The sequence below is a fragment of the Stylophora pistillata genome, chromosome 13 (assembly GCF_964205215.1).
Source record: "Stylophora pistillata chromosome 13, jaStyPist1.2, whole genome shotgun sequence".
NCBI classification, from domain to species: Eukaryota; Metazoa; Cnidaria; class Anthozoa; order Scleractinia; family Pocilloporidae; genus Stylophora; species Stylophora pistillata.
Window position 1 is genome coordinate 19,130,234 of NC_142531.1, and position 26,783 is coordinate 19,157,016.

A 26,783-nucleotide genomic window follows, 5' to 3' on the forward strand; every position below is an offset into this window, starting at 1 on the left:
AACTTTGAAAGCGAGGTTGGCTAAGTTTGCATTCCGGAGGAGACTTCTTAAAGTGAAATTAAGATTCACTGTGGTTGTTATAGGTGATAATTTCTTTTGACTAGGTGCTAGGTTTATGAAAACAGTGAAAAACACACCCATACATACAGCAACACCAAAAGTATTTGTACGGAGGCTGAGTTGAAAAGAGTGAAAACTTTCAGGGTGAAAGCTTGCGATGTCATCGAGTCACAGACGCCTAACTACAAGTGTAAACGCCGTAAATTTAAGGGTACATGCAGCACAGCAGTGCATGTCTACGAAAAGTGTTTATCCAAACGAAAAGAATAAGGTAAACACTGGAATAGATAAACAGGCGTAAAGGAAAGATCGCAACATAGCGCGCATTTCGAAACCTCGTTCAAAATTGTCAATACAGCCATCATGAGAACTGGACATGCCTCAAGCAACCATTAAGAAATGCAGGTGCTTCAACCACAGGAAAATGCGCGACCAAGGCACGATTGGTCATTTAATTCCGAATTTGATTGATTGGGAAGATGACAGAGTTTGGTAGAGCCATCAAATAGCGAAGTGCAGCAAAATCAAAGCAATCCCCAAAATCACAAACGAAATGCCCACGATTCTAATAAGTTCTGCACTTGATAGGAGAACAGTATGGAGAATATGCATACTGATGTTGAGTGTAAAGGGTCAAGGCTAGTATGAAAAACAAGAAGAGGGAAATGTTGCCCATATGCATGACCAACATACGTGTTCTTATCTACAGGTTTGTTTCGAGACGGATCATGATTCAAAGGGAGAAACAAGAGGTCAGCATAACGTCAGAATGCAGAATCCAAGGAAAACAAGTATAAGGAAACGTTTATTTGGTTCGCTACAAACAAAACGATGGAGGTTTGACTACATGACATTACAAAACTTATGCTACGACAATTTAAACTTACTGTTAAGACGTACTTTATTAAAAGTATATACAAAAACAGAGAGTACAAAACTGGAAAGCGTAATCAAGAAGTCTATTAACATTAAAAGAAAAACAACATGTTATTTCTCATGATAGTTTTATGCTCTAAGACAACCAGTGATAGAGTCTGACTACTTGTACAGAACTATTACCTACGGAATAAATAACTACTCCTGCTCAGAGAAAGCCTTCATTCCAACGCATGTCCCGACCCTCTAAGGCGCGGCAAATTCCTTTGAAGAAAATTTTGGTGTATACGACACTAAACGTGAGCACTCATAGAATTTTCACTCCTTTGGAAGAGGCCATGTAAATATGACCTCCCAAAGTAACCAGTCAATCCGTAATCAATCACCTCTTGGCCCCTTCACAGGCAAGCTAAGAGAACATATCATCTCTATCAGCGCCGATAACTTCCACATCCTCCATGGTGCTGAAGTTGAGGAAGTGAGAGGGCCGATGGACTTCATGGTAGAACTCTTTGGGGTTGGACAACTGCAACTCGTAACGCATGTTAGGAGAGTGACGAACACCTGCAAAACAGAAAACGAACAAAAATGTTAGATTTATAGATAGGATAATGACACTTCGTTTTCCCTCTCATAGGTAACTGCTGCCGCTGCCGCCCCTCCCCCTCCCCCTCCCCCTCCCCCTCCCCCCAACCGAAACAGCTCATCCCGGTTCCTGCAGTAAAGGGGAATAAAGAGCATTGGTAATACTCTTGTTTGCACCCGAAATTCGTTTACTTTAAGATTGTTTATGAATTATTCCACACTATTCACAAAGTTCGTTGAGAATTGTTTGTACATAATTCCTAATATTACAATGAAGTAGACTACATTTTCTTCAATTTGATTCGTTTCGTCGTCAAGAACTTTAGGATGTCCAGCGGCCGCAATTTTCAAGATCAGCTCAGTAGATTTGTTCTTAAATCTTTCCGAGTTACTTTAACCCTTTCCCGTTGTTCTTCTGTACTTATTCAAAAATTTCCTTTCGAAACAGGAGTAAGATTGGTGCCGTTATCTGCTTTAACACACAAAAAGCCTCTTGCGTCTTATGGAAAACAACTACAATTCATTAAAATCAGAGCGACACTTTATAAACTCACCCATAAAATTGAAGTTCCAGGATCCCTGAGTGGGTACCATAAAGAAACCGAGGAAGCGATCTGACAACAGCATCTGCACCTTCTCGTAATGAGACGGAAGGTAACCCCTGGGATTGTTACCGGTGTCCTTGTTGTTCCGCCCCCAGTCGTAACCCGAGGGGGTCAGTTTGTAGGCTGTTAGTGAACAGGAACCCGGGGTAAAACTGGAAAACAAACCATGGATACAATTAATGGAGTCATTCGACATAAATTTTTCTGCACTGTACTGACCACAATTTTCACAATGCAGTTTCACAATTATAATTTGCCTTTGAAATTATCCACGATGTAATGCCTTTTCCATACTTCAGTGTCCTTAGTATGCTCGCTTTAAGACACCAGTGATTAATTCGCGTTCAACTGTTCCCGTCTTTCTTTCTGCTGTTGAGAAGTAATCGAGCCCTTTGAGGATGGTGAAGTTGCTTCTTTAAATATATTTAGTAAATGTTTACCTGCATGTAATGATGACAGTTTTCTCGCCATCCCAAGACGGATTGTCCGCCATGATCTTAGCGTGCGTTGTAACGTCTTGAGGAGACAGCTGTGGTAGTTCGTTGGGTTGGGTGTGAACCCACCCTAAGGGTTCCATCTCCTGAAAAACAGAATAACGGTTTAAAACCTATGACTGAAAACTTCCAAGGGTATTAAGCATTTCGTGACCTACAAGTGCTAGGGATTTGTGGGTACACAAAAAAAATCCAAAGAGAAAATACTGGCGAAGAAGCACGTAGGAGATCGGGTACTTTTTTTTTCCCTGAACTCGTTAGGTCCCAGGCTCTTTAGTCCCGTTCACGATTTGAGGTGCTGACAGACTTGCCATTAATCACCCAACACGCTCTTAAAAGAAATTAGCCATGAAATCATAACTTTAGGAAGGAAGTGAAAACTTTGTTACAAGCGTTGAAAAGGACAAAAATTGCTACTTTGGATACTCCACAAATAACTTGTTGGCGAGCGAAAAGAGCACAGTGCCCTCCCGTTGATTTTCCGGTACTTTAAACCGCTTTCTTTTAAGGAACAAACGCGAGGGTTCTAACCTTGAGGTAGTCATGCTGTGGTAACATGTTCGGTAAGTGCACTGTCTGGTGTGTGCCCCATTGCGGTACCATCACAATACACCGGATCTCTTTAACCTGGGGGTTATCAGGCGGACTTACTCCGTACAAGTAACCGGCGATCTACAATAAAATACACATCATACAATGAGACAAGAGGGCGTTAAGAATCAGTTTAAAGAAAAACGGTCAACTTTCACTCCTTGAAGAAATTCTCAGTTACTCTAGAAAACCAAAGTGAAAAATCAAAACCTTTCATCATTTTTCGCGGAAGTGCGAAAAGTAATAATAATAATAATAATAATAATAATAATAATAATAATAGTAATAATAATAATAATAATAATAGTAATAATAATAATAATAATAATAATAATAATAAAAAGAGTGAACTGCAAGATTTTCCCTACAAGTGGACAAGCGACCAAAACATAATTTCTCCTTACAGCATCAATACAATAACAAGCCGCTAAGTATTGAGAAAAGCAAAAATATCAACGAGGGGAATATCATTTGATCTAACGCCACACTCGGAACAAAATTTATAAAAAATGTATGGCAGAGAGTAAGGAGAATTTACATCTAAATATTGAGAGTGAAGGGCTGGTGAGTGGCTGCTCACGATGATGACCTCTGCTCTGATTGACCTTTCTGATTACTTCGATCGAAAAGCAGTTTCAAACTGAACAATTCTCTACCTGTGTCCTCAAATCCGAAATCACAATAAACTTCTTCAGAATATTCTTTGGCAAGATGTAGGTAAAGCCTGTTTCTTTGATGTCATCTGATGACACGTAAATGTGGTTGGTTCTCAGATGAAGGTTTGTTGCCGAGATGGCTCTGACACGCCACTCCGTCTTGGACGAGAACGTCTGTGTCTCGTAGTTTGAGGTTGTAGAAACAATGATTTCATCTCCATGGATGTTGGTAGTCCGAGTGGTAGTGGCTGTCAGCTGTGACTGTTCCTTGGTCTGCTTCTCGATTTCAGCTATCTGCTGCCTCTGTTGCGAAGGAGCAGAAATCTCCATTCCAAGGATGATATCGCGGATCTCAGACTGCGTCAGGGAAGCTACGTTCACGCTGTAAAAAAATTAAAGGTCACGAGAGTTATTCTACGACGAAGAACGCCGAGAGTAAGAACGAAAAAAAAAAAAAAAATCGAAACCCTTTCAGACATAAACTTACTTGTTCTTTTTGCCATAGTCAGCTAAGATCAGATCCTTTAGAGCCACCTGTTCAACAAACATAACAGTTGGTTAACTTTCAAGGAGAATAAGTAAAATTATTTGGAATAAATTATAAAACGTCGGATCGAACGCTTGATTGATAAGCCTTGTGAAATCATCCACGTGTATGAACCAACAGAAACGTTGCAAGACATCAGGGCAAGTGTGTGTGTACGACTGAACTACTCCACACAAGCGTGCGAACACGAAAAGACACGAACACATGGGTAGCGCACACGAATGCGTACGAACGAACCACTCCGCGCGCGCACGCCCATAGACAGCATTCTCGAATCAGAGCCACCCCAAGCTCGCAGGTAAAAAAAAAAATAAAAAACCAAACGGCGAGTGCGCACCAATGAACAACTCCATCCACACAGACCATGCTAACCTATGTGTTTGGAATCGAATAGTACAAAGCTCACCAACGTACCTCAACTGGCACCCATTCCTCGTCGGTCAGTGTTGGCCAGATGTGATGGGGTTCTGTAATTGTGGTCTTGTCCGGTTTAAGGATGACCTTTGTACGGTCAGCGTTGACGTGCAAGGCGCGAAGAATGAGGATCAGACGAGAAAATGCTGTGTAAGACGAAATAGTCTTCAGCCAATCGTCGTACAAGTTAAACAACACCATCTGCGGCTCTGTGGCTTTCAAAATCATGTCACCAAGCTTCTCAACCTGGAAGATACAACCACAATAAGACACGGCGTAAGTCAATATTGCTTTATGGTGTGCTGGTTCAAAATGTGTCCAAAGTTAAGGAAACAGGAAAGTGCGGGTTTTCCTGACGTAAATGATGCTTTATATTCAAACAAACCTTCAAACAAGCTTGGAAAGGAAGCTGTAACTCACTGCCTTTGATAACAATGTTCGGGAAATCCAACAGATGAACCTAGAACATAATTAAAGATTTACTCAATAACCGCAGCACACGTAAACAGCACTTTCATTCGAGTGAGCAAATGCCAAATCAACATCTTCACTGATTAACAGAGATTTGTAACAACAGTGCAAACATTTTACTGTACCTCCAGAGGGTCGAGCATGCCTTTTCTTGTAACAATGATCTGTTTAGGTTGTTCCTCTACTGGAAGCGAGCGAATTAAGGCCGCCACTTCTTCTGCTGTCTTCCATTTCGCCAGCTAAAGTTTCAAAACACACTTCACTTCAAAACATCATCTATACTAGGTGACGTAATTCTATTTTAAACAGTTTGATTTAATTTAGATATCCCTTCCAGGTCTAACCTAAAAACACTAGGACGTAGTATTACACAACGTACCTGTCCAAGACGTTTCTGTCCCGCCCACACTGAGGTGTGAATGATCTTCAGGAAGAGCTGCCCCGTGCGAGGATTGAATATAAAGATGGCGCCGTTGATAGGTTTGGTTGTTAAATTACCCTCAAATGTCTAAGGGGAAAGAAGTGAAATTGTGAAAGATGAGTTAAGTATGCAGCTTTCCGTAGTTATTTTCCGTCAATACAGGCCGCTTTCTTTAGTCAGATCTAGCTGATGGGAGCTCCTCCTCCGTATTTAAGGAATCTGTCAGTTCTGACAGCAAACACAAATGATTCTGGTCAAACTGGCCCTGTTTTTCCAGTAGAAGCCTGGCGGATTTTGCGTGGACTACTCGCGAGATGCTCAAGAATTCTGAGAGCCGAATATCACTGCGCAAGGTCATGGTATTGATACCGAAGTCAAGCCAGAACCAGTTCTTTCTATTCGGCTAGACATGATTAATGCAAAATACCCTTAAACCTTAGAATTAGAAACCGTTCACGCTCGAAGTGAAGTTCTCAGGATTCATGTGGCAACTTCTTACCGTGACAGAAACAAACTCCTGCTGCATGCGACTGCGTGACATGTAACAAAATAAATTACCTTGTGAATCGTGACTCTGTAAACATTAGTGTCGTCCACAAACCAGATGATCTGGTTGGAGAAGAGTTCTCCGTAGTTCTGTGAAGACAGGTAAGGCTCAGTGGGTTCACTGGAGTACAACTGAAGGCCTTTCCTTATTCTCTCCCTCAGCACATATAAGGCGGGATTGGCCTTCATGATCTTTGCCATGGCCTGTTGGATGAGCGGTTTCACTCCTGGGAACCAGTTGCCAAAGGCACTGCAAGCAATAACAGGAACGGTTATCAGAAGAAAATGAAAATGGAAAATGGAGGAAAACAAACAAAACTCAAGTAATTTAAACTTGAAATCTCAGTACAAGGCTGCGTTCTAACATTCCTCGTCCAGAATGTCGAAACATTCTCGCCCACCCGTAGCCTGCAGAGCAAGCGTAAGTTTTGCCAGCGAGTGTTAGGTATTTTCTTGACGAAAATTATAGCTGCCATCTTTGATTTTCAAGGCAGAGGAAGGCTGGGGAGAGAAAGAAATCTGTACCAAGGGAGTGAGCGACAGTCAAAAGGAAAGGGTGTGGGAGTGGGTTTTCTCAATTTTCCCCGCCCTCCTACGCCCAATGTTCTTCTGACTTGAAATCAAATATGGCCGGCCGAACAAACAATCGCGAGCTTGTAGCGTCAAGTCGCCCAAATAGGACGCCTGCACTGCAGGCCAAACCACCCGTTATTGATGGTAGTTAAAAAAAAATTGGATAGTTTTGAGAACCACTTCACAGTTTTTCCACCCCTGTATATTATCCCTCCAAATCTCGTGTTACCTGTGCAGATTATATGCCAAGTCAATGCCAATAAGCACCCCTGTGGGGGAGGGGTAGATACTCATGTTGTCAGTGGTGTAGTCCAGGTACTTTGCGCGTGCGTATCTTTCAATGTCATGCGAGTCGTAGTCTCCCCAACGGAGCTGCACGTCGACCCAGTACTTTTGGGTTGTAGTACTGTCCATGATGTCGCTGCAAAGAAAAGGTCACACGAGATCACGTAAAGAAGGTAGGCTTTGGTTTGGCCAACCTGGAAAATTTGGCTTCTTCAGGATAGAAAAATTGAATTTACTGACAAAAGAAGATACATAAAGATCAAATATAGCAGTGGATGTTTGACAGAGAGAAAGAGATTTCTAAACTTAGCTGAGCCAAGAGAAAAACGAATTGTTTAACAGAGTAATCAGAAGAATCAAATTCAGTAAAGCACTTTTTTAGCGCATTTTTCTCGCTGTAATACTGCGAGATTTGACGAGCATTAAAAAAAAAAAAACTTTAAAACATAGCGCGGGTTTTAAAAATGGCCAGAGTGACTCAGCAGAGATGTGCTTTAAGACAGACAATTTCCTTCTAAAAAGGAACCAATCGAGCTCTTCCGACAAACAGACTTACTTTGAGTCAGCCAAAAGGGAAGGTTTGGAGACATTCCACTTGTACGCAGCAAACAACAGGATATCAGCACATGAGCTGTTCATCTTGTACGACTTACGAGGGTGAATGGTTTCCTTCTGAACTGTCTCAATCTCCAGAGCATCTAGTTCTTGGTCAAACACCTGGAGGTAAGTTAATGGACATTTGTAAGCGCACGAAAAAAAAATTCATCACAGAGTGCATTTTGATTTAATTTTGATTTAATTTTCTTAACCCTAGAACCCGTTGAGGAGCGTTAGTCGCCCATTGACCAATTGGGGCCTAAAGTACTTTCGAAATTGTTGTGCACTTCAGTATTACCTGACACAAGTCCATCACAACACTTTCGTGGACTTTCTGCCACAAATGGGCTCTGAAAATCTGAATGAGTGAGATCTTCAATGTTGGAATCTTGCCGTGCATAAATATTCCAGTCAGGTCAAGTTGCACCTGAAAACCAACGTAAACCTGAAATGCGAAAAAAAAAAAAAAAGAAACTTCGTGTGAGATTGAGGAGATAAAGAGGTGTGGTCGCTTAGCGGTTCGAGCCCTGGCCGCGTCACTAAGTTGAGTTCTTTGGTAAGAAAATTAGTTTTCACTGCTTCTATCCACCCAGGAGGGAAAGGGGGGAGGGGGAGGGGAAGGAGGAGAGGAGAGAGAGAGAGAGAAGAGAGAGAGCGTAACTGGGCAACAATTTTATTATCAGTGAGGAGTAGCAATACTCCTCGTCAACGCGGATCCAGAGGGAACAGGGAATGTTACTGAGTTCTGCATTCTCCTCCACCCTAATGATTTGTTTTAAACTTTAAGTCACATACAAAGATTTTCGAAACGACAAAATTGCATATTGCTCTACGTCGTGCAACTTGAGACCGCCAGTAAAGGGAAAGGGGGACAGGGGGAGAGGGAGGAAGAGGGGGAAGGGGTGAGGCGTGAGTTGATTATGAGGTAATTTTCCTCAGGGGGGAGGGGGCAAGTTTGTTTTCCCAATAGAAGTTTGGATCTTCCGCCTGCGCCCCATCAAAAATACCTGGACAAGTTCCTGCTTTATGCATCATAAACTGGAATAGGTTCCGTCAGTAATGGGATACTGAGCTTGTAAGTAAATAAGGGACAAGATGTACAACTAGTCCGTAAAAAACACTTACGTTAGCTCTGTTAATAGTCGGTGACCACCACAGGGTGAATCTTCTGTTGGGAATCTGATTCAAACCAGATCTCTGTGCATTGGTCAGTTTCTTGTATTTCATGGACTCCTCGAATCCACTGGCCTTCTCCCAGAACAGACCCTCCCAGGTGGGGAAGTAAGTTCCTTTAAAGAGCGTGTGTTCCAGGATTCCTTCGACACCACCAAGGGCCTGGATCATGTCTGTGCGGTAGTTGTTCAAGTTCCATAGTTTTCCGTCATGGCGCTGATGTGTCCACCAGAATGGATTCTGTTTTAGAACCTACAAAAGGTGGCGCAAGGAGGGCTTAGTAATTCAAGTTTAACAAACGGCTGAAGCCTCTCAACCGCAGAAATGATTAACCTTTAATTTCACCCTATAATCTATACATTATACAGGTAACAAGAATACTCAAACTTATCAAGTAGAAGTTATCTTGATGTAACATCAAATTCTCCCAACTAATTTACAAGGAAATCTGTGGCAGCTAGATGGGAGAATTCACAATCAGATCTTGGGAGTTAAAGGGGTTACACTCAAGGGTCATGTGGTTTATTTAAGGTTGTGTCAAGTGTAACGCATCTTGAAACAAACTCCAAATTATAAAAAATTCCTTCAGTAGTATGGAGGGTAGGTGTCGGAAATTGAGAGAGAGAGAAAGCTTGTTCTTCGCATTTGGTTGGAAAGCTTGGTGCAAGGTCTCACAAGAAGAAGCAACCAAAGTCTGATGGAAGAAAAGTATGACAGCTTCAGAGAAGTATTGGTTGTTGGAAAGAGGAGGTAATCCAAGTCATTCCAAGTTAGTTTTTACTCTGTTCTGAACACATAAATTACTATCAATTAATGTTAGTTTACCTGGTACTGTTTGAAGTCTGTTCTCACTCTCCATCCTTTATCGTAAGCAAGCGTGTGTCTGTCCTTCTGAAACAGTGTGTTGATACGAGGGATTCCACGATCCCACGAGTCCTCCAAATCTTCCAAAGTCAAACGTCTAAAGAAAGGAACAAACGCAACTTTTACAGAGAAAACTTCCTTCAACTACCCATTCTAATCCAAACGATTTTATTGCAGGCGATTAAGTGCGATTAAAAAAACAAATTCAGTCGACCGTTTTCGCACCGTTGGCCTTCTACATCGACGCCAGTAGGAACACGTATTTAAAATGGAATAAGACAGATAGCAAATATCAATCAAGATAATAAGAGAAAGGAAAGTGTTCTAAAATCACGAACGTGGGACAAAAGAAAGAAAAAAAAAAAAAAAAAAAAAAAAAAAAAAGACTAGCTCCAGTGGAGATATCTCCGAACAATTAATTTACAATAGCACTCACCTGTTCTGAGCATTGGCTTCTTGCCGTTTTAACGCGTATTCTGCCCACACTCGCTGGGAATCAATGAATTCACTTTCCCAAGGCTGAATGTACCTGTTATGTTCACAAAATGAACAGTACTATTATCGGGTGGCTTGGGTTTGAGTTTAAAGTGTTTTGCGATGCTCACATTAAACTAATCTTCTGATCCAACTCTTTGACATTTGAGCAACAACAGCAGCAGTAGTCTTCATAACACTTCAAATATGCTCAGGCGCGACAAACTTTACTGGTAAGGGAGAGATCAGTAGGAATGACAGCATACAATACCTGTACAAGTTAGGGATCAACTGATCTTTGTCATGACTCATTCCAGATCTAAAGTGAGTGATTCCTACATCGGTCTGTTGTGACCACCTGAAAAGTAAAAACAACAGCACTCCCTTGAGAATCAGGTCAAAAAGGAAAGGAAATAAAGACTGAACGGATCATTGCCACAAAAGGCAAACGACTGCAGTACAAGAGACAACAAATGTAACATGACACATAACCAAACAAGAGAAAAAAACAGAAAAGATCAGAACAGAATGGGGAATCGGCATATGACATAATCTCCAAGGTAACTTCTGAGAAGGTTCTAGATGTGTTAAAAAATGAATTGCGCAAAAAACATTTTATTTCTTAACACGCAAATTTCTTGCAAACCCTCGATAATTTCACAATCAGCCTCGAAACTCGACTCGAGTCTCCGTCCAAAAAGTTCTCAATGATTCAGGATCTAGATTTGAAGATTCAGTATTGAGGGACTAGCCAGTTATATTTGAGTGGGGTAAGGTCTAAGGCTCATTCATTACCTGAGATCTGACTGTGGAATGAGGACATGACCCATGGACAACATACCAAGTCCTCCCAGCTCTTTAGGAGTGTAAAAGACAACAGGAGGGAACCGACTAGGCATCTTGGAATTCAGCCCGATCTTGATACGAGTTTGGATCTGGAAATTAATTAAAATAAAACACTTCAATATGAGGAAGCACATTTATGATAAAAAGAACCTCAACGAAAATGAATACATAGTCAGTACTCAAGAGAAAAAATGCTTTCCAATAAAAACTTACTGTAGTTGCTTGCAGTGTTTAGTTAAATAAAAATAATAGTGCGTGTGACAACACAAATGGGAAAGCATCGAAAGTAATTCCGGATTTCATTGGTTTTGCTTTACTTCGCGCTGTGATTGATCCAGAAAACTCGCGCCACACTCTCAACCAATCAGATGCAAATATTAAAACTTGGTCGCCGCGTTTTCCCGCGCTTCAGGCAGTTTGGTTGGTTTAACTTTGAGTTCTCATTGGTTCTTGAATGTCTTTTCCTTTCTTCGGATTGGCCGTTATGATTACTTTAGTTTTAATTTTTCAACACTCGATTGAAAAGCGCTCTAAGAGATACTCACTAACTCTAGCTTGGTTAGTTGCAGCTTGTCACTATCAAAAACCTAATCACAATTCTCTCGAGGTATTTTTTTTTTGTCTGTTAAGATCATTTAACTTGCAGTCCACTTCTATCTTGAACTATGTCACCTATTCCGTGGCAATTCGCGTAAGCGGTGTTTTTGAAGGAAGGACTTACAACTGTAACTAGATACCTTGTTTTCGCATTTCACCAACAAATCCAGCAGCTCTTGAGTATTGACGACTGATTCCCTGTAATAAGTCATCAAACCAATCAAAGCCGTGTTCCATTTGTTCACAATCTTGGTAAACGTAGTGGAACCAGACGCCATCAAGATTTGACGCACTCTGTTGTGGAATCGCTGCTGAGACTCATCATCAACCTTGAGGAAGCACTGAGCAGTTCGCTCTTTAGTGACCTGTCATCACAGAAAATTATATCAATTTAATTCATTGCACGTTCAAAGCAACTTCATTTGCAATGTCTTATAATCATCTCCGTCTGAGCCCGGTATCCTTACCCCCATTTTTGCTTCTTTTGTGTGTTTTTTTTTTTTAAATTTTATTGAGCTAATATCTATTAAGTTATAACTAAAGGTATTTAAGCCCATCACAAACTTTGATTCGACTTTGACAGGCTAGCCTCTCCCAACCGTTCAGTACCTAAAACGGAGCAAAATAGCAATCCGGCGCGACAGAAGCGAAAAAGCGAAAACGATGGCGGTTTGGGTCGAGTCGCGTAATTCATGTGACCTGTACCCAAGCCTCCCTCGTTTTTTCACTTCTCTGCTATCGCGCCGTTTACTACTTCGCTCTGTTTTACTAAGATCTGATTGCTAATTCTCTCCTCTAGCTGCTACACATTTCCTTGTAAATTTATTACGAGAATTTAACGATAGATCGAGATAATGGCCTCAACCTGAGAAATTTGAGTATTCTCTTTACTTGTTTACCGAATTAACAAATGGTAAACACCACAGCGTACACTATTGAGTTATGGATGCACGCGGGAGGTTGCTAAGCACGAAAGAAGCGTAAGAGTCGCTCGAGGCGATAGCCTCGAGCGACTCTAGCTTCTTGAGTGCTTAGCAAACCTCCCAAGTGCATCCATAACTCAATAGTGTACGCTGTGGTGTTTACCATTTGTTTTATAACATAACATTAACACATTGTAGCTAAAGAGTTCCCTTTTATTTAACAAATCTTACGCGACCAGAAAAAACAAGCGCGCGCGGAAAAATAGTCTTTGCATTTGCTCACGTCAGCAGCGTACACCCATGGGCAAATGAGGGACGCTAAATTGACCAATCAGAGCGCGCGCTTTACTTTGGTTATGTTATAATAACATATAGATATTATAGGGAGAAGTTAGAGGTTAATCACTCCCGGGAGTTAAAGGGTTAAAGATCAATATAGCCTCATTAAGTTGTGTAACAGACGGGTAATGATGATCAGTCAAGTCTAAAAAATAAAATATCCATGCCGGTTGTCAACAAATGAAAAGCTAATACATGGCAAATCCGGCCATTTTCATCCATCTACGGTGTGTACCTCATTTTGCAAGTTCCAAACTCCATCCCTGTGAGTGAATTCCTCAAATGTTGTGCGACATTTTGGAAGAATGCGGCATTCAAAGCCACACATGTTAAACAACAGATTTGGATTGTCTTTGCTGTAGACAGACACAAAACTTTCATCCCAGTTGAGTGTTGTCACAGATCTTGGCAAGCGGTTCTTTATGTCCCAGAACACAGCACGCCCAAGATTGACGTCATGCTTCATGAGCCTCATGCGGGCATCCCTGGGCCAGCATTTCCTGTTGTTGTAGCCTACAATGTTTTCATTATTTGGGTCAGGATGCTCTGTCAAGTAACGCTGGATCAGATCACGAGCTTCATCTGCTGTAAACCTGAAACACAATTCAAAGTTGCTGTAATACCAAGCAAACCTGGCTTTTGAGCTAGTAGCACTTAGCTTTCGTCTCTCAAGTTTCTCAGTTGAGGAATATTTACCCATAAAAATAAGTCACCTCGTCCATCCAAAAAGTAGTCACAGAGCAAAAACGGATTAAAAAAATTGAAAAAGCAGGCCAATGGTAGTAGAATCTCCCACTTTCGAGGCCACTGACTCCATAAAGAAAGATTTAAAGGTTATTTGAAAGTTGAAAAGATTGACAAGATCGGCGACCTTTGCTCCTAAGTATACATAACGTTTAAAACTTGTGAAAGTTTCAAGTTGTCTAAAATCTTGCAGGTAAAATGTCAGTGACCAAAAAACTTAGAAATCACCCTTATTTCACCATGCTCTTTCCACTTCTAGTGTTAAAACTCTTCAAACGTGACAAGTTACAAGATCAACTAATACTGAGGGCCACATAGCTTTTTAACAGCCTCTTTCACATTAAGGAAAAAATTGAGAATTGAGACTTACAAACAAGAAAATTACGAACAACTACCTGAAGAAAATGTGAACTTTGTCAATGTATCTCGAGTACAACCTGATGGGATGCTGCGACTCTGTCTGTACATCTTGGAAAGTCAAGAAATCATTTGGCATCTGTGGAGGTCCAGCCATTTCACTCGCTCTCTGTAGACCCAACACCAGAAGATCCATCACCAACCCATAGTACTGCACGATGAATGACGCAAACTGCAGACCACGGATGATGCCATAGGAGTTGGTGTGATTCATGTCCTGTTAGATATAAAGAAAAGCTTTCAACACAGGGAATGGTTTGAATCTGTATATAACCATTGGTTATGTAGCGTGACTGTTTAGGTAAGGGTAGTCTTCGGAGTACACCGACCTTGTAATTGATCACAATGTTGTTCTTTGCCGTCATGTAATCAGCAATGTTGTGATCAACAATCAGACGCAGCAGTCGATTCAGCAAGGTCAAATCAATCTTCTCGTACATCTTTTCAAAGTTAGACTCCATCATAACATTGCATTCTCCTTCAGACGTCTCCCAGACATCTTGCAAGTTGTTGATTCCTGTGAGGAAAGAAAGCAAAGATTTCTTTTGGACAGCTTTTACTAAAAGGGCATTTTTGAGTGAAAAATTCTGATCTTTTTTTTTTTTTTTTACTTTTTCCAACACCACTATTTTCCATTTCAGGATTACTTTCATATGGGCTGATGCAATGAAAAAGTAATCCCAACACAAAGCATAAACCAAAGTCGCAGCCAACAGTTTTCTCCCAATTGAAAATTTTCAGATAACAATAATGCTAAATTTTGGTTCAGGTGATTTAGGCGGTGGCAAAGATCTCAGCAAGAAATTTGACATCATCTGTTGGAGCTTCAAAAAGGAAAGCAAAAAAAAAAAAAACAAAATAACTTATATTTTTACATTTTATTCCCATGTCTTGAAAACGAGACTGTAAATGTCCACACTTTTTCATGAATTTAGGACTCTCTATCGCCCCTTTCTTCTCAAAGAAATTACAAGAAGCACGCATTTCTTTAATAAGCTTGATGTACATGTACATACCTTGGCACCATTTGTATGTAAGAAGTGGAGGTGGTTCAGTGTCTGATGGCTTGACCCATGGGGGAAACAGACGTCTCTTGTCAGCTTCATACCATAAATATTGGTCTAGGTAGGCATCTGTGATTTTCTCCAATGGCTCAACATCGTACACTGGGATAAGATGGCTGTACAAGTCCATGAACTCAATGCCGACCTGAAGGTAGTATAACACCACACCATGAGCTGTTCAGTTTGTGACTGTCTCATTTATTTTATATAATTATCTATTTTTGACATTTAACAGGTTGGCCCAGTTCACCTTTAAAGGTGGCTTAAATTGGGGTTTGTATAAACAATAGAATGGCCAGCACACAACACCAAGAGCTCCTTTCCCTACTCTTTTTGAGAAGTGTATGGGTTCTTCAACATCCCCCCTACTAACCAGTACAGAGAAGATGCAGGAGATGGGGCTTATGGTTTATCACCCTCATCTGAGAAGACTAGAACGTCCAACCATTTACTGATGTCATATCTAAGGCAGCAGAGTCACCTCACTTATCTTAAAACTCAGAGTGTTAGTCCAGTTTGCTCATCGGTGGAGTGGGAACCCATTTTCATGGGATCCCATGCATCAACACCAAAGGAAGCCACAAAGGTTGCTAGTGAAACTACTGATTGATATATTTAATACTATACAAAAAACTCAGAGTGTTAGTCCAGTTTAGGGCTTGAACCCCTCAACCTCCTAATTAGCTGTCTATCAAGCATGGTTACTTGACTGACAATTAGTTTCCACAAATGGCCTAAAATGGTTGGGGCTTTACCTCTTTAAAAGCTCTCTGTGTTAGTAAATGACGCTTGATTCTGCTGAGTGCCTCATGAGGGTTGTCGTATGCTTGTTCAATCAGTCCCAACTCTTCCCTCTGCGACTGGTTCAAACGACTTTTTACACTAAAAATAATAATACAAGAAAACATGTTAGGGAGGAAATGTTCATAAAATTAACAGAACACTAGTAACATGGAATCAGAAGAACAACGCTACAATTGGTTAAGACTTTGATCACACCTGTATGCTTCCTTGAGTCTCTCCAGAGCTAGAATGAGCAGTTTGGTGTCATGCTTGTACGACAGAGGAGGGAATGGGATTGGTGAGAACCTCCTGCTCTCCAGCCAATGAACTGTTGTCGTGTAGATTGCAACTGCTTCCTCAGCAGAGATGTAAGGACCATCCTGTCAAATGGGAACATTTGAGAAATCATTTAATATTTTTGATATGTCAAGTTTCTAAAGTTTTAGCTCAGTGTCCTACAATGGCCAGAGTTTATTCCTGTTCCCTCTGCATTTAGCAGCTTCTACTTCTGCTGGACATTTCCTTTGTCTACCAGAGGTAACTTGCCAATGTTTAGCTAAGTTTCCCTGGGTGTGATGGTAACATGTACAGGTATAATTATGGGTGGAGAGGGGTACTGAGACAATGCTCAGAACACTGATCCTCTGAATGAAGGGGGTAAGTTTCTAAAGAAACTGTAGTGCTGTGTCAGTGGGAGTGAGGGGGTATTACTAAATGATTCTGTTTCATCAACTGGGTGGATTATATGAAATTGGCCATGGTAGAGGGTTCCCAAGCTGACATTTCAAGCATTAGCCCCTTGTCAACAATTTCATTTTAGAAAAGAGAACTGAAACATCTGGAATGACCAAAACAACTGACCCAACGCATCAGGTCTATGGAAATGTATATCATTTTTTTAAAGGGTTAACAGATTATTTCTCCATAAAATTGACCTCAAATGTCACTTTACAGCAGAATTCTGTAGAGCGTTATCATCTTAAACCTAGTTAAAAATATAAAAATCTGTTTCAGATAGCTGTTGTAAGAAATGCATTCCCACAATATCCAAAAATATCAAGTCTTTCTAAAGAAGAATGCACACCTTTAGGTAATTATGCTGTCTTTCTTGTTCAGCTTTGAGATAGAGTCTTGTCAGACGTCCAAGATTTTTCTTACAAACAGTTTTATCGACTGTGGCACCACGGCGGATACGTTCCCTGTTGTAGTGAGCTGTGTTTGTCCACCAATCAGCCTTGGCTTTGACGTAACGCAAAATCATGTTCTCCACTGGTGTTGGAAGGCCAGGCACCTGATGAAACACAACATTTTTGTCAGCTTCACTGCAGAATGGTCTGAAGCTACATTTGATTTTGTCTTCTTTCAAATAATAAGACAACGAGAGTTTCTTGTTGGTATAAAACAGGTCTAAGCATTTCATTTCTTGTCCTCCCCTAACTTGAATAAATGCAGGAGAGGGGTAGGCTGTGTATTTTATTGAACAGATTAATTACTGTGAACACATTTTTGTGCAAAGGCTGTTTTACACTGTAAGCGAGTGTCTCGACAACTTTTGCAAATGGTTTTAGTAGAAGGGGAAAGAAGTATTATTTCTCTTCCTTAAAGGGAATTATGTGGAGGCGCGGTGGCCTCGTGGTTGGTGCCCTCGACTCCGTATCGAGTGGTTCCGGTTCGAGCCCTGGCTGGAGACATTGTGTTGTGTTCTTAGGCAAGACACTTTACTCTCACAGTGCCTCTCTTCACCCAGGTGTATAAATGGGTACTGGCAAAATTAATGCTTGAGCGGGTAACCCTGCGATGGACTAGCATCCCATCCAGGGGGAAGTAGAAATACCCTTAGTCGCTTCATGCTACAGAAACCAGAGTTAAGCACTGGCCTGATGGGCCACTAGGCTCGTAAACAGACTTCACCAAAGGGAATTATGCAAAAACCATTTGAATACTGTACTTTTAAAATGTAACTCTAACAACTTGACAGTTCATCTCCTGCATCAGAGGAGGCATTGTGGAAATAAAAGTGAACAGCGTCAGGGTTAAGAATACACAAGAGGGACGCCAGAGAAAACTAGCCTTATGTTCTTTTGAAGTTTATCACTACTCTCAGAAACAAATAAAACTCAAGCCCTTACACAGTTCCTACCTTCCAGGGAATATTAGCTTTCCAGCATCTCCAGGCTTCACTCAGATGCTGCAGAATGACTCTGGCCTTGTTCTGCTTAATACCCTCTGGCATCATGTCAAGGATGTCATGCATGACAGCTGCTCGTAACTCCAAATCAAAGTGGCTTTCCACTCGCTGCTTAGTAACTGTTTTGGCCACACCCTTGGAGTGTCTGCCTTCAAACTGCCTGGCTAGAAGGTTACCAAGCCAACGTTCTAGGAGGGGCACAACACCGCGCAGAAAGAAAAGCCACACCCTCCAGCCAGGTGCCCAAAATCCGCATCCTGGACCCTTCCCAACTGGTCCCTGTAACAAAGATATAACTGTCTGTAAATTTTATAGTGCCAATATTTGGGGTCTGCACCCTTAATTAGAAGCATGACTTGTTAAGGTCTCAGATTGATATTTTCCAAGACTCCAAAAATTTGCATTAACCCTTAAAACTCTCAGTATTGACTAATATTTTCCAATAATATCAACATAACAAGTGATGAGAGTAAAGGGAATATAGATGTAAAAATATCAACCACTTTAATTCAATACAGAATTCCAGATTTTCAGGTCTTTCCAGGTTTTTCAGGACCAGTACAAACTGTGAATCTCATCTTCAGGTTCACTTGCAAGTTGTTAATTCCACAGCAGAAAGTAATATTGGTATACTTATCATTATGAGAAAGAAAAACATGCACCAAAACTTACAGTGTTAAATCTGTAGTAGATGAGATGTTTGATGTCTTTACACATTCTGATTTGTCTCATAAGCTTGTACTTGTATCTGTACATTCCAGTCAGCTGACCAACATGAGCAAAGGTGTACTGCAGACCATCAGCAAGCTGTTCAAAAAAAAAGAAAAAAAAAAGATAGGAAAAAAAAAAAAAAAAAAAAAAAAAAAGAAAAGCTTCACAATCAATACATGCACCAAGGTCTTCACATGTCTTCACATGTGAGTTAGGCCATACATTAAGTTCAAACATGACTGGGAATTGGAATGGATAGAAAATGGGAACTTAGCAGAGCACATTCCAAGAGGTGGCTCTTCTTGTTTACCATTTCCAGACTTTCCAGGTTGAATTGGAATTTTGTTTTTTGTGAAGGGTGGAAAACCCAGAGGACCTGGAGAAAAACCCTAGGAGCGAGGATGAGAACCAACAGCAACTGCAACACAAATGTGAGGCCAAGTCTAGGAGTCAAACCCAGGTCACAGCCCTGGAAAGTGAGCCATCTCTTCCCAGTGAGTTCTGTATGCTGCCAGGATTCCCTATCTGTAAGTGTCTTGTGTGCGTAAGAGTGCAGCGTAAGAGAGACAAGGAACGTTTGAGATTGGTGGTTGAGTAAAGAAAGATATAACTAACTCAGTTTAAATATCATAAGCCAGGGACAACAGAAAATATATTACTCCTCAACTAAAAACCAGTGAAAAAAGTGCCACATCTTTCTTCATTACACTAACTTCATTTTCTGGACTAACCTGAAAACTGTCCACATTGCCCAATCTGTACTGCACATGGGAATCTATTACCAGCTTTGTGAGTCGCAGAATCTCCCGACAAAGATGGAAAGCATTTCCAAATCTGGACTTCTTTCTTTCCTTTGTGGTAAGAGTCTTAACTGGCTTCAGATTGAAGTTGTAATCCAAATGGAGGTAGTTTAGATTCTTTCTGTGGATCAGTAGATTCAGCATGTTGTAGCCTTGCCGGCACACTTGAAGTCCTACTTCCACCCAGTCAAGAGTTGTTGTTTGAAAAAACTTTGTCGCTTTGAAGGATCTGAACAAATATCTGAAACCAAAAATACAATGAAAATGGTCAAAAATGAATATAGAAGAACAAAATTGTACACATTGTCATATTGAGTTTTGCTGTAGCTCACTTAGTGTGAGTCAACCTGTAGGACTTGACTTAGCTTCTGGGATTCAAGGCTCTTGTATGAAATCAAGGCAAATGGTCCTCCAGTCCAAGATGGTGTCCAGACCTTGAAATCCCACAGTACCCAAGTTAAAGCAACACAAACAGTGTGCCTTCAGCTAACTTCAAATCCAAAAGTGTTAGCTTTCATAGATGGAGCTGTGAACATCTGACATGGAATGATTTTTACATACATTATTAGTATGCAAAACAGGCATAGAAATGAAATATGAGTAATTCTACCTTTTCTTTTGTGCTTTTGGTGCTCTGTGTTTCAGTGCATTCAAAACATAGCACTTGAGAAGCTTTTGATATGATACCCGCACCTTAACTGGGTGAGCAGATGGACAGTGTTCACGATACCTGAATAACATCAACAATACTGGAGATTATTCTCTATCTGAAATATTTCCTAAACAAAAATCTTAAAATCAAAATAGCAACGAGAACAGGTATAGGCAGTATATTACCACTAGCCCTTGACTAACTACGATTGTGAACCCTTGGGCGTGTAACCATTTAAGAGTAATTTGAATATATCAACAAAGTTGAAATGGTAAATTGGCCACCGTTACGATTATAAAAGCTGATGTTTTGAGTGTTAGCCCTTCGTCAGAGCCCTTCGTCGTTAGCCCTTCGCCATTCACTCCCACGAAGGGCTAACACTCGAAACATCAGCTTTTTTAATCGTAACGGTGTCCAATTTACCATTTCAACTTTGTTGATATATTCAAATTATTTCGTTGCCCCCACCGATGCAGCCCCAAACAGTTTCTTTAGAAGCTATCAGCCTTTATTCATTTAAGAGTAAAACCACTTTCAGATTTTTAATCATTACTTAACAAAATACTCCTATTTTACACACAAACTGCAGTTGTTGATGGTAACCACTCACACTTGAACAGAACATTCAAATTGTTTAATCATGGTTTATGAATACTTACCAAGTCTTAACCAGTGGTATATCAATGGCTCGACGAGTCCGAGCAGATCTCAAGCAGAATGGTCTGGGGGCCCAGAGCAAAGCAATACCTTAAAAATAAACCAGCAAAAAAAATGTTACAACTGTAGGAGCAGCTTATATAAAATGCATTCTAACTACTCACGGACCTCTACAGACTGAAAAAAAAAAAAAGATTTTGAGCAAGATAAAAGTAAAGCTAACCATTTGCTGTGTTATCTGTGTACAGTGGTGTGTCTTGCAGGAATGGCTGGATTTCTTCAGGTAGTTCAAACTCTTCATCATCATCAGGTAGTGGTTCTGTTGTCTAACACAACAAAACAACGGGTATAAAAAATTTCCTAGCTTTCCTTTAAGTGTATTAATAGAAATTGTGCTCCTGGTTAGGAGAATTTAGTAATCAACCCTTAAACTTCCAGAAGTGATTAACATGTAACTTCTCCATGTAATATCCATACATTATTCAGCAAACAGGTCATGAGAATACTCAAATTTACGGACAGAAGTTGTAATCTTGACTTAACATCATAATCTTATAATTAATTAAAAAGGAAATGTGTAGTAGCAAGAGGGAAGAATGAACAATCAGATATTGGGAGTTTAAAGATTAAACCCGGTATCACTTTTTTTAGAAAGTGGGTGCTTAAGACATCCATAAGTTTCTGCTAGAGACAGCCAGATAGAATACTGTCTCAATAACTAGCAAATCTTTGTAACCTTTTCATGAGCTCCTTATCAGGCACCATAACAGTGGAAGGGAAAAAAGGGAGGGTGGGGTGGGGTGGGTAGGGCAAGCACTTAAGAACAGCCACTAATAAGAACTGCTAAGGAACATCTGCTACCAAACTGAGAAGAAATCTAGCCACCAGTTGAATTCTTCATTAAACCCCCCACTAAATTTGAATGAAAGTTTCAATGATACAACAATTTTGAACCACATTATTGCCTGCCTGACATCCTGAGTACATCACGCCATTTGCAATGTGCGTGCCTACAGAATCTACTCATTATCTAAATGGTTAGAGAGTACCAGTCAAATCTCTGGCACTGCAAATGTAAAATAGCCCAGTCTCTAAAACTCAACAAAAGTAAAATTTCTGGAAAACAACAAGTCAATTTGTGTTGGTACAAGACTTCTCAGTGGGGTTAGCAGTTAAGGGGTTTAAAAGTTCTTTGTCAATTAACTTTGTTTTATTGTTTAGGCTGACTATGCTCATAAAAGAAAGAGTAATCATGAAAACAGCTATCATTGTTAATGATTGTGACCAAGGTTACCACATCCTGAGTGGAACTCATTTCTAGAGTATTTGTAAAGAAGTCATTATTTAGTTCACCCAGATGATCACAATGTGCAAGAAGATTCAAATAACCAGATAGTAAACCCAAGTACCTTGACAGCATGCCTGTGGGCAATTGGATTCACAAGGGGATCAAAGTAAAATGCTGGCAGATCAGGGTCCTCTGTTTTTATGTAAACAACTGAGGGATGGTGATACCTAACAAAAACAAAGAATTAAGTTCAAGATACATCTACCTGTTTTACAACTGTGCAACACAAACTGTTGATGCAACATTCAGTTGTCGAGTATCACTATCACTTCCAAAGATAGGTCCCTTAATCTTAAATGTTAAAATTGTGTGTTTTCAGAGGTTTAAATGACCCTGAAAAGGTGCCTGAAAATAAAGTTCTGACATTCTGGTCATCCATTATGTATGTGTTTGGATCAAAGAGCAGTCTATGGCTGCTTAATCCATAGACTTGCAGCAGTGACTTGAACCACTTTCTTTAGCCACCAATCCAAACAACAATCAACAATCTTTAGCGTTGCTGTTACCCGCATCTGGTGGCAAAGAAAGACAAAACATCCAACAAGTACAAGTATCTTTTATTGCTGGCACAAAACAGGACACAAGACCCAGGAGAGAACAGATCTCTGAGTCAATATCTTTTGAAAGCTATGTTATGGGGACAGTTTTTTGTTTCAAAAACCAGTCTCACAAATTAAAAATAGTTTAAATATATCCATATGATTATAGGGAGAAAATGTGTTGCTTCAACTTGTTTTGGAAGCAGTCACTCAGTTTGAGTTTCATGTACAGTAATTATCATGCATCTTATCCTTTACACTTTTAGGGGCCATAAAGGGTGAACCAACTCACCAGGGCAGATGCACTTTGTATGGCAAACTGTTGAACAGATAAGGGAAAGCAATTCTGTACTCTGTCCTCACAGGCTGCCGAATGATGATCTTGTTTATGTCATTAAATTCATTCCAGTCTTCATCGTGAACATTGACATCTCGCACTAGAGGCTCAAATTTTGGTCCTCCAGGAATGGCAACATTCAAAGCTTTAGCCGTGAAAAATGCCTTCAAATCATACAAGTAAAAGTAGTTGTCATCTACCAAATCAGTCAGAAGTTGGTTTCCCAGACGGTAAAGTGTAGACATGATTGGTAGGGTGATGTTCCACTTTCTGTACGAAGATCCATTGACCATTCTTAAAGGAAAAGCAGAATTGTCTTGATAAAGGAAGCATGACTTTTCACTTAACCCTTGCACTATCAAGATCCCAGTAGTAATTCTCCTTACTGCCTGTTATATAATTCTTATGATTTTAGTTTAGAGAATTTGGTATAGATCAATCAAGAATACCCTGACTGATATTTTCTCAATTCCAATCCATTTTCTGCTTGATTTTGTATTGGTATTGTAAGGAGAAATTCTGTATTAAGCCATGCCTGGGAGTCAAAAGGTTAAGTCACAAATCAGACAAAACCACCATTACTTGTGTCTAAAACTACACTAATTCTGCAGTTTTCTTGAAGGGAAAGAGATCTAACAAACTGTGCCCAAGGACAGCTATTTCCTCAAGTTTCTGTTCTTGCAAATTCTTTTTTTTTGGAGGATTCATTATGACTATAACAACAGTCACAGACATACAAAGTCCTTACTTGGTATCGACGAGGGGATTGTGTTCATAAAACCACTCATAAACACTTCCATCTTCTTCAGGATCTAACTCAATCTGGATTGGCTCAAGAGGTTCAACATCCAGGATGTTATCAGCGTAATCCAGAGGCGGCTCTTCATCGTCAAATGGAGGGAACCTCATTCTCTTGAAATGTCTTCTGTCTCTCTTCTCACGACGCATCATGATCCACATAGTGCTAGATAAAAGTAATGTCCAGTTGTACATTTTATCAGTCATGCCATTAAGAGAAACTGAATCATAATATTCCTTATTTATGTTGGCATAACTTGATGAAAATCAGTCCAAGACATCTTTATGCCCAATTTTTCTCCAACCTTTGTGACACTCTTTGATTTTATAAAATTTATCTTTTGATCTTGATAATTTGAGAGCATTTTCTCCCATAGATTCAACAGTCCCCATCTTTTAGGTGGATTACCTTTCCTTACCTACATGTAACTGTGCACCTACTCTATTATTTAAACACAACCATGACAGTATCTAAGCTGCAACCATTTCAGTTCCCATGGGAAGTAAAAAAAAAAATATTGATGATTAAACTTGTGTTGAAAGGCACTAATTTGGTGACCTCTACTCAGTAGTATTGTAAAAAAATATATCATTTTATACAAATGTAAAACATAAGGTAAAAGTTTATGGTTTAAAGCTGCGAGATTTCCTTCTGCAAGGAAAGTTCTACGATGTTTCACAAAATATCCTTCTGGTAAAGGAGACTCGAGATAGGGCTCACAAAAAAAATTTTGAAGTAGTTTTGTTGACAAAGCTTTCAAGTAATAATATCTTGAACTTACCCCCACTGGGCCAAATAGACAGGTTCTACAACCCATGGAATCTCATTCACAAATGTGATAGCTCCAGTGATATGATAAAGAACTTTCACATCTCGAATCTGCTCCCAAGGCATAGGCATGTTCTCAAGTAACTTCAGCACTGCATGAGGCATGTATTTCAGTGCACTAAAATCCAAACACAAGAAGTGCATGTTACTATAAAGAGAACCTATAACAGGGTTCGTACACTTTTGACCTGTTAAAATTCCATGACTTTCCATGACCTTTTGAAAGATTCCATGACCTGTTTGCAAACTTTCTCACAGTGCGTGCTTCTGTTTATTTCTAATGAAATTAAATCTGATTTTTGGACTCGTCGGTTAACTTTTACTTTGGGTCTTATTGCCTTTCACTCATGGAGAGCATATATTGATTTTCCATGACTTTCCATGGCCCACACCTAAATTTCATGACTTTCCAGGCCTGAAAAATGAAATTTTGAAATTCCATGACTTTCCAGGTTTTCCATGACCTGTACGAACCCTGTATAAGTGACAATTGTAACAGTACGTTGCCAGTTTTCACTGTCACACCATCATCAAAGCCAAACAACAAATAAAGTAGAAAATCAAAGATATAAAAGAACATGAATATTCAAACAGTCTTCCAAAGATTCAGGTCTGTGTAATGTTTTGTGTGGGAGATGCTTGAAGAACTGTTTTACTCAAGTTTATACCATTTCGTGTATAAACAAAACTACACTAAAATTTCAAAAGGATTGATAATTCCTTATTATCTAATTCTGATGATGTCACGTGAAAACCAAGAATAAGTAAATTATTGCATTCAATTTTAAAACTTGAAGGCTTAAGTTTTCTTACCCTAAGTACACCCGCTTATCATGTCGATATTTTCTGCTGGACATGTCACCATGATCTCGAATGATCTTCCTAACATGCTCTGGAGGCATGTCTTCTTTTTGTGCCTCCACAAATCCAAACTTTCTTTTTTCGCTGTATCTCTTTGACTGGAGTTGCTGCCATTTTCGGGCTAAAAATAGTTTGATAAAAAAGCAAATATCGCACGGTTGTGGTTTTGAATAACATGGGTGAACCTTGTTGGTCAGTGACAACAATTTTTTCAGTAGTTCTCACATTTTATCTGATTTTAAATGATGTAAGTGATCTTTGTTTAAAGTTCAGTACAATTATCTATCAAGAATCTTGACCATTCAATAACCTGACATGGTGCATAATAAAGTAGAAGGAAAGTCACAAAATACAAAAGGTTCAGTTGTTGGGCATTATTGAAATGAGCCAACTTGATGGTTATGATAGCATTTTGAGAACAACGAACAGACTACACAGCCACTGTGGCTCCAGGAAAAAGAAGAACTAAAAAGTTCGAAAGTCTGCCAGTTTAAATGTTACTGTAATACAATGATGAAACAATGAACTGTGAACGAACCCAACTAATTCAATATACTCCGAGTACAACAAAGAAAAAGCAAAACAGCTCTAAAATCAATATCGGTTTCCTTAAGAAGAGACACGGGTAATTTCGAAAATGTGTAAGCGACAGTTAATAACACTACAAAAGCTCACTGATCGAATGACTGATCTGACAATGTGAACATGAGGTTAAAAAGTTAGTTTCTGATTGGCATCAAGGGTTATGCATTCGAGCATGCAGAACAAGCCAGAATAGTTGCGCTATATTACCTTTATCCTGAAGTTTTTCTTCAGTTATTTCAGCTGGTAACCCTGCAACGGCGGGTTGGCCCCACGCCGCCATGCTGGCGGTTTCACTGCAGATCAGAGCCCTTCAAACAAAATTGCAAGAGGAAACAGGTTATAACCCGCCAAATAAAATGCACGGCTTAATTCAAATTTAAACGACAGGACATTCAATAACCTGAAAAGAAGTTCACGTTCTTAGCAAATTGGATGAATAGCTTGACGCAGACGTTCACACTACGAATCATGCATGCTGTCCGCCATGTTGTGACGTTGTGACGTCGCAACCCTGCTTCTTAATGAAGCTAGGC

The 26,783-nt window shown here is 40.0% G+C and overlaps 1 protein-coding gene across 1 annotated transcript; it reads right to left on the minus strand.

The window, feature by feature from the left end:
- Nucleotides 1-846: 846 nt before the first annotated feature.
- Nucleotides 847-26,782, minus strand: LOC111336866 (pre-mRNA-processing-splicing factor 8). The gene is made up of 40 exons (XM_088742384.1): nucleotides 26,651-26,782; nucleotides 26,458-26,558; nucleotides 25,618-25,786; nucleotides 24,758-24,922; nucleotides 23,926-24,141; nucleotides 23,133-23,471; nucleotides 22,363-22,468; nucleotides 21,177-21,279; nucleotides 20,956-21,043; nucleotides 20,255-20,374; nucleotides 19,576-19,885; nucleotides 18,806-18,940; nucleotides 18,086-18,412; nucleotides 17,030-17,236; nucleotides 16,162-16,325; nucleotides 15,918-16,044; nucleotides 15,115-15,307; nucleotides 14,428-14,615; nucleotides 14,077-14,315; nucleotides 13,173-13,530; nucleotides 11,816-12,040; nucleotides 11,028-11,167; nucleotides 10,504-10,590; nucleotides 10,195-10,287; nucleotides 9,720-9,855; nucleotides 8,847-9,146; nucleotides 8,020-8,166; nucleotides 7,681-7,841; nucleotides 7,069-7,260; nucleotides 6,279-6,516; nucleotides 5,679-5,807; nucleotides 5,425-5,538; nucleotides 5,214-5,288; nucleotides 4,829-5,074; nucleotides 4,355-4,401; nucleotides 3,868-4,249; nucleotides 3,152-3,292; nucleotides 2,567-2,706; nucleotides 2,076-2,278; nucleotides 847-1,500 (listed from the first exon to the last, which is right to left on the minus strand). The coding sequence occupies exons 2-40, from the start codon at nucleotides 26,528-26,530 to the stop codon at nucleotides 1,346-1,348; spliced, it is 6,978 nt and encodes a 2,325-aa protein (XP_088598510.1). The 5' UTR covers nucleotides 26,531-26,558; nucleotides 26,651-26,782; the 3' UTR covers nucleotides 847-1,345.
- Nucleotide 26,783: the final 1 nt, after the last annotated feature.

Excerpts from the sequence above, each read along its gene's own strand:
- LOC111336866 (XM_088742384.1), bottom strand. The coding sequence starts at position 26,530 with ATGGCGGCGTGGGGCCAACCCGCCGTTGCAGGGTTACCAGCTGAAATA. Across the intron at positions 21,044-21,176 it reads CACAGATAACACAGCAAATG|GTATTGCTTTGCTCTGGGCC; the intron begins GTTAGCTTTACT and ends TTTATTTTTAAG. Across the intron at positions 20,375-20,955 it reads ATACCACTGGTTAAGACTTG|GTATCGTGAACACTGTCCAT; the intron begins GTAAGTATTCAT and ends GATGTTATTCAG.